At 52.4% G+C, this 11720-nt stretch overlaps 5 protein-coding genes across 5 annotated transcripts; 2 read left to right on the top strand and 3 right to left on the bottom strand.

Moving 5' to 3' along the window:
- Window positions 1–2510: 2510 nt before the first annotated feature.
- MAA_01265 (signalosome subunit) lies at window positions 2511–3826 on the top strand (the record flags this gene model as incomplete). Its single annotated transcript, XM_007819263.1, has 2 exons — window positions 2511–2787; window positions 2847–3826. The coding sequence occupies 2 exons, from the start codon at window positions 2511–2513 to the stop codon at window positions 3824–3826; spliced, it is 1257 nt and encodes a 418-aa protein (XP_007817454.1).
- A 321-nt stretch (window positions 3827–4147) lies between these two features.
- MAA_01264 (vacuolar sorting protein) lies at window positions 4148–6056 on the bottom strand (the record flags this gene model as incomplete). Its single annotated transcript, XM_007819262.1, has 3 exons — window positions 4148–5004; window positions 5058–5511; window positions 5574–6056. 3 exons carry the CDS (start codon window positions 6054–6056, stop codon window positions 4148–4150), a joined length of 1794 nt encoding a protein of 597 aa, XP_007817453.1.
- Window positions 6057–7672: 1616 nt separating this feature from the next.
- On the top strand, window positions 7673–8593 carry MAA_01263 (BCP1 protein; the record flags this gene model as incomplete). The annotated part of the gene is made up of 2 exons (XM_007819261.1): window positions 7673–7765; window positions 7823–8593. 2 exons carry the CDS (start codon window positions 7673–7675, stop codon window positions 8591–8593), a joined length of 864 nt encoding a protein of 287 aa, XP_007817452.1.
- Window positions 8594–8733: 140 nt separating this feature from the next.
- On the bottom strand, window positions 8734–9690 carry MAA_01262 (Chorismate mutase, AroQ class, eukaryotic type; the record flags this gene model as incomplete). Its single annotated transcript, XM_007819260.1, has 2 exons — window positions 8734–9541; window positions 9620–9690. The coding sequence occupies 2 exons, from the start codon at window positions 9688–9690 to the stop codon at window positions 8734–8736; spliced, it is 879 nt and encodes a 292-aa protein (XP_007817451.1).
- Window positions 9691–10336: 646 nt separating this feature from the next.
- On the bottom strand, window positions 10337–11475 carry MAA_01261 (Catalase; the record flags this gene model as incomplete). Its single annotated transcript, XM_007819259.1, has 2 exons — window positions 10337–11283; window positions 11352–11475. The coding sequence occupies 2 exons, from the start codon at window positions 11473–11475 to the stop codon at window positions 10337–10339; spliced, it is 1071 nt and encodes a 356-aa protein (XP_007817450.1).
- Between the last annotated feature and the right edge of the window lie 245 nt (window positions 11476–11720).

Raw genomic sequence — 11720 nt, 5'->3', positions numbered from 1 at the left:
CAGACCCTGCAAAGAATGCACCCCACTTCAATACAGGTAGACACTTTCTGCGCAAATGGAATATTGCGTTTGATAGTGATGGAGGCTATTTCGGCCTTGCCAGGACAGGCTGAAACCATGCTACCTCTTCCTGCCGTCATGAGCCTTGCAATGCATTCAAGAGAACAGCACTCCGTGTCCCATCTGGTCTCTGCACTCACCTGAAGGTATCGGGATTTAAGGATCACCTTACAAGCCTTGGGGGAAAAGCTGTATGTAAGGGTGGCTTGACCCTTGAGAAAGAGAACTGCAACTCGGGGCATAGCTCTGTCACCTCCACCTCTTCAACAACTTTTATAAGATGTTCATGATTGATTATCAAGACAACACTTACCGATGTTGCCGTCTTGTCTGGAGTCGCTCTTGCTGCTCCCATATCTTCAGTCATGGTGTCGCACCTCAAGTTCGAAAGGCACAATTAGTGCGCAATCCGATGCTCTACCCGAGAGCCAGCGACACGATCTGCTATCACAGAAGAAATGAATAAAAAAAGGCATGCTGCTCTGATGGCTAGAGACCCCAAGGAAGTTAAAAAACTTAACAAGGCGTCGAGGGATACAGGGAAGAAAAACTAAGTTATTATTTTTTTCTTCGCTAGGTCCTCAGTGCTTTTCTTAACCTTCCCTCCTCTATCTTTCTTTTTACCTGCATCCCTCGCCGCCTTGTTAAGTCTTATAACTTCTTTGGTGTCTCTGCCTTTAGCGAAGTATTCCTCTTTTTGTTAATTTCTCTTGTTATAGCAGCTTCAGCTGATTTGCCCCTTGAGTCCCGTCAGCTTTCATACTAGGTTATCTATTTAATCCTCGAGACAAATAATTATACAAGCATGACACAAGTATCGCAAGCGAAAAACACAGGAAGAGACCAAAGAATACACTATTTACGTATGATAACCCGTCAGACAAGCTAACATGATTAGTGATTCATCACGGCACGCCAATTGAAGCCATCTTGCGATATCCTTAGCCACTGACTTCATGGAAGCAAACTTGAAATGGCCATACACAACATATATCAGCGAGGTCTCGTCCGCATTGAGAGTTTGGCTTATTTGTCTCCTATATAAAGAAGAAGCCAGAAATAGGGGCGGAGCCAAAAAGGACCAAAATCTAGCTTAACTGGTATTTTAGGAAGCTAAAAAGGCAATTAAAAAGATAGCTAATGAGGTAATTAAAAAAGGTGCCGAGTAATAAAACATTCCGATTTTTACCTTAGCCCGGAGCGTTGTCGAGGAATACGCTTTTTTTTAAGTATAAACTTGTTTACAATAACCTAACCGGACAGTTCCGAGCGTGGTTAACCTCCAAGTGTAAATTTAAACCCTCAGTAATAAAGTAAAACTAGGAACATTTTATTACCTAGCAGTCTTTTTAGTAGCTTCATCGGCTACCTTTATTATTTAGCTATTTAAGTGCTAGTCTAGCTAGATTCTGGGTACTTCTTTTTGTCTCCGCCCCCATTTTGACCTTCTTCTCCATATCCCTGAACAATTTATCTTAAATATACGCGCGATATAGGTTATAGAACTTACACACACAGCGGCAAATAGACGTACATACTCTGGCGCAATGGCGGCAAGAGTCTCCATCGACAACGTTCCAAGCTCATGTATTTACCGCTTTTATGGCCCTGTCCTGCAATGCACGGGGTACACGGGTGAAACCAGTTTGGAGATACCTGTTGCTGCAATGTTCGTATATCATGCTATTCTCTATAGTTTAGGGCAAGTTGCAGGACCGTCGTAAACGAGTAGATTTACATCAAGGATGCCAAAATCAAATGGGCCTTGTGCTACAGTTGAGGGATGTGGGAGTGCATGTCAACTTGCCAGCACAGTCATCAATTTAGCACGATCTCTCTCTAGACTCTACGGAGTACTCGGAAGGAACAAGCAGGCCTAGTGTCTCAGAACCGGTGTCACATAGCTTTGATGCCCATCGCAAGGGACGAGAAGTGTGGTTTGTCGCAATCCCAAGTTGACAGGTAACAGGCGGGTAGCAGGCGGGCACCACGATACTGCAGAGGGTCGCGGGTACAGACTTGGAAAACTTAATAAATAGAATACAGGCCCTGGGGAATCAAATTACCGGAGAAGGGAAAAGTCCGACTGGTCTTGGCCGCCAGAGGTTTCAACCTCCAACTTTCAAACCAGCAACCTTGGTGCGACATTGACCTGTGTTAGTCATCAAGGTCGAAATGCCAGCAATTGGCGGGTCAAGAGCTGACCCCACATCCCATATTCACCCCAGACAGCCATCCTTTGGAGCTGAGCTGCTGTACCACTCGCGGGGCATCCAAGCTGTTGAACCCGTGCCTAAACTAAACTTCCGACACCACACATATTCAATCTTCTCCGAGCGCGTCTCTTCTCAACGAACCAACATTTTCCTCTCCACGTAACCATCCTCACCACGCTTCTGTCGCATTCCACTGATTTGCGAAAACTGGCGTCGCCGCTCGCAGAGCCCACGATGGCGGCAAAGAGCTCCAACCCGCTCATTTCCAACCAGAAGAGCTCCCAGGTGCAGGCCGTCCTCCATCCACTCGTCCTGCTTACCATTTCCGACTACATCACACGGCACACTCTCCGACAACAAAAGGGCCCTATAGTTGGTGCCCTGCTTGGCCAGCAAAATGGCCGCGAGATCACAATCGAACATGCCTTCGAGTGTCATGTGCGAGAAGCGCCCGAGGTTGAAGGCGGCTATCTGCTAGATGCCTCCAAGTTCGGGGCCAGATTAGAGCAAAGTACGAAGCTTGTCCCCTACATGCAATCCATGGACACCCATGTTTCTAACAATGCAAAGTGAAAACTGTACACAAAGAGCGACAATTAGATTTCGTGGGCTGGTACACCCTCCTACCACTCACAGGCCCGACACCCACAATTCTCCCAATCCAAACCCAGATCCTCGAAGGATGGAACGAGTCGGCCGTGCTTCTAGGCTTCCATCCGGATGAAGTGCTGAACCATACTGTAGGCGGCAAGCTTCCCCTCACCATTTACGAAAACAACTACGAAGTCGACGACCAAAAGGCCGCCAACCCCGATGGCGAGGACAAGAGGATGGAAGACGGCGAGCCTGCGCTGAAACTCAAGTTCAGCGAAGTGCCCTACTCTGTCGAAACCGACGAAACCGAAATGATAAGCATGAACTACGTAGCCGCTGGCGGGGCCAACGCCACGGCTGCATCTGCTCCAGCGTCGACTGTCGCCAAGGACGAGAAACAAGCTTGGTCCGTCGCGTCAACGAGCAAGGGCAAACGACGCCTTGTTGAGCCAAAGGCCTATGAAACGGACACCATAGACGAAACCGGCGTCTCTCATCTCACTAGAGAAGAGGAGGAAATGGTCGCTTCACTAACTACCAAAGCAAACGCCATCAAGATGCTCCATTCACGGATCCGCCTCCTCACCGCCTATCTCGAGCGCCTGCCTCCTTCCGACGTCTCCGGCGAACAGCCAGACAGCGAAACCATGGACACAGATCACACCATTCCATCACTACCCATTCTTCGACAAATCCAGGCCCTCGTCAACCGGTTCGATCTTGTCATCCCCTCAGATGAAGAGGCCTTCAACAAGGAATTGCTCCAAGAAACAAACAACGCCAATCTCGTCAACCTCCTAAGTAGCGTTATGCAGGGCGTCCACGGTGCCAGGGACGTGGGGAAGAAGTTCCACGTTGTCGAGTCGGCCAAGAAGGTGGGGCGAAAGGGCAGGGCCGAGGGTTATCTAGCCTCGCCGGGATTCAATATGCCTGGCACGGGGGACCTTTTGATATAGGACGATACTGGGACATGCCCTTGCAGCGTGGACGGGAGATGGCCAGGTCCTACTTGGGGCTGACGGTCTGTCATGCGCCACAAGTCTACACTGCACCGGCGTGGATAACTCGGTCCACATTTCCATGCGTGGCAACTACTATCCTCGGCCATGGCCACGGCAGGCATAGCTGTATATAGTTACGACAGTCACACGATGCACAAAAAAAATAAAAAATAAAAATAAAAATAAAAATCGCACGATTCTGATAAAATTCGCTCTCATTTTAATTGTAAAGATACACTGCCTAAATGCGATGTAAGAAACCACATAGCTACAGGATTAAAACGTGCTAGTAGCCAATCTGCTCGCTGCGTTCCTCGCATCAATCCGATCGTCATCATCCTCCTCATTGACACCCGCCAGCCCTGGCACCCTCTGGCTCTCCCTCACATCGTCCTCCTTGCCCTCGGCCTCCTCTGCAACTTTGCCCATGAAGCTACTCGATGTGCTGCGCGTGGCGTCGGATCGACGCGGCACGCCGCTCCATGCATCCCCCTTTGGCCCCTGGCTCGAAGCAAGGCTTGATCGGCGCACAGTGGGGTGCGACTCCCGACCAAGTCGGCTCAAGCCGCCTGATGCGTCAATGGACCGAATGTCCGGGCGTACAGTCTCCAAAAGCGCCAGGGTTCGTCTCTCCGCGTCAATTTCACGAAGGACATAGTCGCGAATGCTGGTTCGGAGATCCGCGGACGTCCTGGCAAACCATTTTCGTCGTTCTTGAACGAGATTGTGCGTCACGCGGTTCGTCTTGTTGTATAGGTTGGCTTCGAATTGACGAGCGTCATCAAGGGCGGTGATGGCTTCGTCAACCTTTTCACGACGCACGCTAGAACTAGCTTTCAGGCGGTCCGCGGCGTTGAGTTTGCTCCTGGTGGCTTCTTGCGATTGGAGGAATTCTCGGATCAGGATTTGGCGGTTGGTGAGGGACTCCTTCACGATGAAGGCATCTTGGGAGTGGTACTGAAACGGGTCACCAATGGCGGCGGCTTGCGCGGTGGCCTGGGCGGCGTGGTAGTCGCCCATGGTCTGGATGACGCGGCCAAGCTTTTTATAGGCGTTTGCGAGGCCGGGGTGAGGCTCTTGGACGTGCATGCTGCTGAGCTTGACGCCGTAGTCGGATTCAGCGAGCCCGAGGCCTGCACACGTTAGCATTCGGCGGCGGTGTTGGGTTGGTAAGAATCTGACGCACCTCTTCTGGCTTTGACCATTTTATCGACCTTGTGACCGGCGTCCATGGTTCCGAGATAGAACAGCTTCACGGTTGGACGAGCGTCTGCTAACTCGGGGGTATCATCAGGGGGAGGGGCAAACTGCTTCAATATCTTTCTGCGGACCCCTGTAGCTGGCTGCTTCATCTTGACCAGCGGACTGTAGCCAAAGTCACTCTCGACAAAGAGCACCATCTCATCGTCTCGCATGAGTGTCTCATTGCTGCAGACATAATTGAACCATCTTTGTATCATTGCCTTTACTCTATTCTCGTCTTCGTCTGTTCCCGCACCTGCTGCGGTTACTGGAGGCGGGACAGCAGGCACGAGAGCTTCGGGATTGGCCGATATGAGATGCTGTCCGAGCTTGACAAACTCGGAGTGGAGGCGTCTGACATCTCGATACTGCGTGGTTCGGAACGCCGGGAGGTTTGTCTAATCACGGTCAGCAAAAGGCACGCAACATGAGGCCAAGTAGCGCTGCAGACGATACCCACATGAACATCGAACCGGAGCACAGGGTCCTTCTTGCCGGTTCGTTCAAGGCCTGTAATCTTGGCCTGGAGCTTGAACTGCGGCCTCTGCTGAGCTGGAGGTATTTGCTGTGCCTGTTCGGCCTGTCGGTTGGAGCCGGGTGCTCGCGGTTGGGATTCGCCGACTTGCTGGGGGGGTTGGGAAGCATGGGGATGCGATTCACCCGCGAATTCAGTTGTAGAAGAGGCCAAGGTTGCAGACTGATCAAGATCCCCGCCCTCGGTGCCTGATTCCGTGTTTGCAGTATCAGACCGCTGGAATCCGTCGGCATCACCAGATGCTTCCAGAATTCCGGGTGGCGGGCTATATGGGAATGGGGAGCTCCCATTCTCGCCAGGAATTGGCGCAAAGCCAGTGCGCGAATGCTGTGGCGATTGCACGGGGCTGCTCCCCCAAGGAGAGGCGGCCGGGTCTTCAGATTCGTTGATTGAGGCACTATAGTCCATTGCGCCGGGCGATTCGGTTCGATGTGGTGACGACGGTCTCAGCAGCTACGGCGAGTGACGTCCAGGATGGATGACGAGGGCAGTGGTTTACTGTAGAAGCATGACTCTATAGTGGCGAGCGGTAAGCGTTCAGAGTCGTCCGTGGCCTGTTGTGGTTGCCGCAACGGAGGGGGTCTCGGCCAGCAAACGAAGCTTGGTAGTGAGGCAAGTTGACAGGCTGCGATGTCAACGGGTCCAAGTCCCGACTTCAGAATTCCGCATGGTCCCATCCTCGGGGCACCTGCACCAGACTCTCTCGGTGCTCTGGGCCTGGTTGATGTGGGTGGCGACCAAGCTGCTTGATTGGCTTGTTGGTCGGCAAAAGGCCCACTCTCCTTTTTCTACACTCTACTCTGTAGGCTCTAAACTAGTACTTGGTACCTCCAGCATAGACACCAGTTATGGATTGACCTGGACATGACACTGCTGGGTCCCAACCCAGTTGGCGTCGTTCCGGGTCTTCGGGTCTAATCCGTATCTTCCCAATCACATCCTACATGGATTTTATACGGGACACTTCTTTGGATTATCAACGATGGCTCGCAAGCGTACGACGATGCACAAATGGACACACCCACAGAAACAAGAAACCAACATGGCATTTTTGCGTATGTATCTGCTCCGTCAGGCGACTCCTAATAGCCAGTTTCACTGTTCAACCGCACACTTCTTGAGCCTCTGTACCAAATCCTTGGAATATCCCCCGACAATCCAGACGCAGTCATTTCGTGACGGACAAATGCTTTCCAGGCACCGCACGGCACCGTTTCTTGCGGTTGAGCCCACAATTGCATACCTCCACATTTCGTGAACAGTATCGCTCTTCTACACGGCTTGGTCTACTCGGAAGATGCTGCGAACGAGCCGCAACGAGAAGTCATCCTGCCAATCACTGTACAGCGTGTAGTAATTATTGGACGGTGTACGCTAGCACCCTTTTCCCTGAAAAGCTTCGAACATGTCTTTCCCGAGCCTCGCGAGCCAACCACAGGCTCGGAAGCATAACTTTGTTCACGGCTCTCCTACTGGACATACTCCCGGTTAGGTCAGCGACCTCTGTAGATTCTATATGCTTTGCTGCCAAATCCATTGCTGTTGTGCAACAAGTTTCTGTGGTCCTTTGGTATGTTATCGAGGGCTTCTGAGCTGAATTGCTAAACGATGTGCAGTGAGCTTACGCCAACATCTTTGGGTCCGGTCCCGCATCTCTTTGCCTGCGATGTCGAAAAATATACGGTTACGCCTTTGAGGAATCTGCGAACGGATTCTGATGAACATTCAACAGTCCCGTATTTTGGGTCGTCATCTCGTTACTCGAATAATCACGAGTACCAAGTGACGTAAAAAGGTGGCGCATGCCCGATCAGGTTAGTGCGGGGCTGCGGCTGGCAAAAAATCTAGCGTGGAATGATTTAAGACCATCAGAATCATTCAAGGGTCGGCAAATGATGATTCTTCGGCGGCACGAACCAGCTTTCTTTTTCCAATTCCTCCTCACAAGGCCCATACTCACAGCCGGCTTATTCCACGGCTGAATCTGCATCCTCGGCACAACGCCGTCTTCACACACAGTCACAATGGGCAAAAAGAGATCAAGAGAGGAGGGCAAGGACGCCCCGCCCGCCGACGCTGGCGTCGACAAAATGGACGAGGACAGCAGTGATGATGAGGTACACGACGCAGCAGGGCGCCACGGGATATCGTCGGTATGCTGACTCGGCCAACAGGACTTTGACATGGTCAATGTCGAATTCGAGTGGTTCAACTTTGACCCCGAGATCGACTTCCACGGCATCAAATCTCTTCTCCGCCAGCTCTTCGACGTGGACGCCAGCCTGTTCGACATGTCGGCGCTCGCCGACCTGGTTCTGTCCCAACCAACAATCGGCTCAACGGTCAAGGTCGACGGCAAGCAAACAGATGCCTACGCCATGCTGACCACTCTCAACACCCACGTCCACCGCGACACGGCGCCCATGAAGGACGTGCTGAAATACCTAGTCGACAAGGCGCAGACGAACGCCTCGCTGGCCGCGGTTCCCGAGCTCGTCAACGCCGGTAAACACATTGGTTTGGTGCTCTCCGAGCGCCTCATCAATATCCCGCCCGAGATCGGGCCCCCGCTCTACTCGATGCTCATTGACGAGGTAGAGGCCGCCGTGGAGGACAAGGAGCCGTACGAGTTTTCGCACTACCTGATTGTGTCCAAGACCTATCAGGAGGTCGAGTCGACGCTGGACGTGGAGGGCCGCAAGAAGAAAAAGGCCAGGGAGGAGTCGTCGACCTTTTTCTTCCACCCCGAGGATGAGGTGCTGCACGAGCACGCGCTGGCGTACGGGAGCTACTCTTACACCAAGGAGAACGACTCGGTGGCCGACAGCAAACGAGCGTTCCAGGAGGCCGGCATCAAGCCCGCCGGACACATGATTTTGATTGAAGCGAGCAGGTTCCCCGGCGCTGTGAAGGCGATTGCTGACTACTTGCAGCCACAGCAGTAGACGTGAGCCGCAGGAATAAATGAATAAAAAATATTTTATAGCTTCAATGCCAGATATTCCAAATGTCTACTTTCGCACCATGCCTCTCCCACCGCCCGCAAAATTCATCCTTTCCCAAAACCACCTCTTTCAACCTGGTGCTAGTCTTTGCCCTCCAGCCTCTGCATCAAGTACTCAACCTCGACCTCCTTCGTCAACGGAATCACAAAATCCTCGTACATGGCCACCACGGCGTCCACGTCAATCTTGCCATGCTCGTCAGAGTCGTCCGAGACGGAGGGGTCCTTTCCATACGTCAGCGCCTTCAGGCGCAACCTCGCGAGCACAGACTTCTCCACCGCCTTGTTCGTGATGCTCTCGGCGATGCCCGCCCGGTCATTCGCCAGAATCAGCTTCTTGTACGTTTCCGGGTCGGAGCGGTACTTGGACTCTGCGACGAACTTCCCGAAATGGATCCGCCGCGACAGCGCCTGCAGACAGGCAAAGTCGGACGTTGCGGCGGAGCCATAGTTCTCCTGCGACTCGCCGCGGTCCCGGCGTCCAAAGTCGGGGCACACGGCGGGCAGGAACTTTTCAATGTAGAACTTCTTGATCTTGTCGTTGACGTTGACGTCGTTGGGGTGCAGGATCTTGGGGTAGTTGAGGGGCTTGAGGATCGGGGTCTGCACGGCGTCCGGGAAGAAGGGGTATTCGTCGGGGGATTCGTAGCGGCGGATGAGGGATTGGAGCTTCTCCTGTTCGGAAAAGTACCAGTCGAAGAAGGAGAGGTTGCTGTTGGGGATTTTGATGGCGCCGGGCGTGTAGATTGTCTGAAAGGGGGGGGGGTGGAGGGACTGGTCAGCTTTGGCGTTGAGGAGCGTCGACAGAAGGTGCTGGCAGATATGTACCTTGTTCAGAGCGAATTGGACGCGCTCAATGAGGTGAAACGTGATTGTATCTTCTAGGCGACTGCGAGGGTATTAACGAGGCGTCGACACGCATTGACGGGCGGTGTGGAAGAGCGTGGTTTGTACGTCGGGGACTAACATCAATTGGAAGCGAATTCGGGACAGGTCCAATACCTTGGAGGCATCGTTCATGTCAACTGCGGAGTCCATGGTTGGCAGCGAGGGAGCCGGAAGCAAGATGCGATGCTACGATGGCAGCAGGGCGTTTGTTTTTGGGGCAGGTGCAGAAGATAGTTGCGGGGGATGTTGGAGGTGATGTATTCCGGCCATGTGGGATGGATGAAACCTCGAGATGACAACTTTGGCTCCGAATGCGGCCCAGCGGTGTGGCGTCAGCGAGGGGCAGCGGCGTTGGACGGTTCAATGTTGGGTTGGGCACGCGCCAGGCACTTGGCCATATTCGGCTAAGCGCATTGCCTGCCATGCCATCTCTCCAGGTTTTTTTTTCAAACGCATGCAAGCCATGTTAGTCATGCCAGAGTTGCAAGTCTGCAACTCCCAGGTCATTTTATATAAATTCTTCGGATAGATAGAGATCAGAAGGGCCATAGCTACTGACAGGACTTGCATACCGTCATGACATTGGTTTGTAGCCGGGAGGAAATTCAATTGGAAATGGCACATGGTTGCATCTTCTCGGCTGAATATGTACATTTTTTCGGTATAAAGTTCCCGTATTCATTGTCACCTAACCATCTCCAGGTTCTGCCTCAGACCATCCTAAGGCGGCTCCAACACGTCTCTCTCTTGCCGCGTCGCCATTATGCAATCGATTGATGTCTCCCATTAACAGAAATTAGGGCCAAGTGTCAGCAACGCCACCCGGCTCCCTCTTTGCTTCTTGCCTCTGCTTCGAGCTTATGTGGTAAACCCCCTTCCTAGTTTGAATCAACGGATCGTTGCTCGACTTGATTCCATGCACGCCTCCGCTTTCAGGCACAGGGCTAAACGCGATTTTCTGCTGCTTATTCGCATTGTCCTCGGCAACCTTGTTGATCTCAATCGTGCCCACGGGGACCCATTTCGTGCTTTTGTACGGAATGGTAGCATCATCCAGGACGTCATCGGGACCTGCAACGTTGGCCTGAAGATTGAAGACGATGGGTGTTGTGGGAAACCTGTGCAGGAGATCGTCCTCCAGGTAGTTGGGGTCCTTGGGTGCACCATTCTCGGGGAACAAATGTACTCCGTCTGCGGGGTCGAGACGGTATCGCACATTTACGCTGTCACCGTTTGCGTTGGTTAAAACGTGGGTGTTGGGCTGGTAATATGTAATGGTGCCGTAGTTGAAGGGGTTGGGCTTGGGAGAGTCGACGAATCTAAAGGCAGACGGGTGTGTTCCCAACCACGTCTTGAATACCTTGACTGCCTGTTCAAAATCCGCTTTTTCCTTGGCATAGCTCCCGCCTTGTTTTACAGCATCATCGAGGAGCTTCTTGGCAACGCCTTCGGCAAAGAAGAGCTTGAGGAACGTCAAGAAGTCTTGGCCGTTGTTGGCGGCGAAGCCGTTGAAGGAATGGGCAATCAAATCAGTATATGTCCATCCATCAATCAAGAAGCGAATGGCGAGTCCCTTGGGGGTTGCTTGGTTGTCTGCGTCGGGAATGTTGGGGATGCCGCCGCCAACGGAGAATCGAGCGGTGATTGCGGTGGAAGGGTTGTTGAAATGAGCGGCTGCAGAAAGGGATTTCGCTTCATTGGATGGCTTGAATGCTCCCTCTACGAGGAGACCTTTGGCGTGTGCTGGTCAAGGTGAGCTTCATGCTACAATGACGAATCCAGGATGGAAGCTGCAGTGATGCCATGCTTACTTGTGCGATAACCGGCATGGTAGCCGAACATGGAGGTCATTTGGTCCACCAACTTCTGGGGGAGATCCTGGATGGGATCTCTTGGCGCGGTAGAAGCGCCATCATGAGCCGAGTCGGGAGCCATGATGAGAAGGGAGAATGATCTGGACCTGGAAAAACAAGTGTGCGAGTGGTCGTTTGAAACTTGGCAAGTCCACTTGAGTATTGATGGCGAAGCCAGACTTGTGTCTCAAGTCGATTCTGAAGCCTCACAGGAGATACTCATGACAAATGATAATTGAAATCACGTACGGAACCGGGGGAGAGAGGCTTTCATAAGGAACCCAACCTTGGATCAGGCTGTTCAGGCAGCAAGCCTGTTATCAAATC

This window comes from Metarhizium robertsii, assembly GCF_000187425.2.
Source record: "Metarhizium robertsii ARSEF 23 chromosome Unknown MAA_Scf_8, whole genome shotgun sequence".
Taxonomy (NCBI): Eukaryota; Fungi; Ascomycota; class Sordariomycetes; order Hypocreales; family Clavicipitaceae; genus Metarhizium; species Metarhizium robertsii.
Note: the sequence above shows the minus strand (reverse complement) of the source record. Positions and strands in the feature narration are given on the sequence as shown.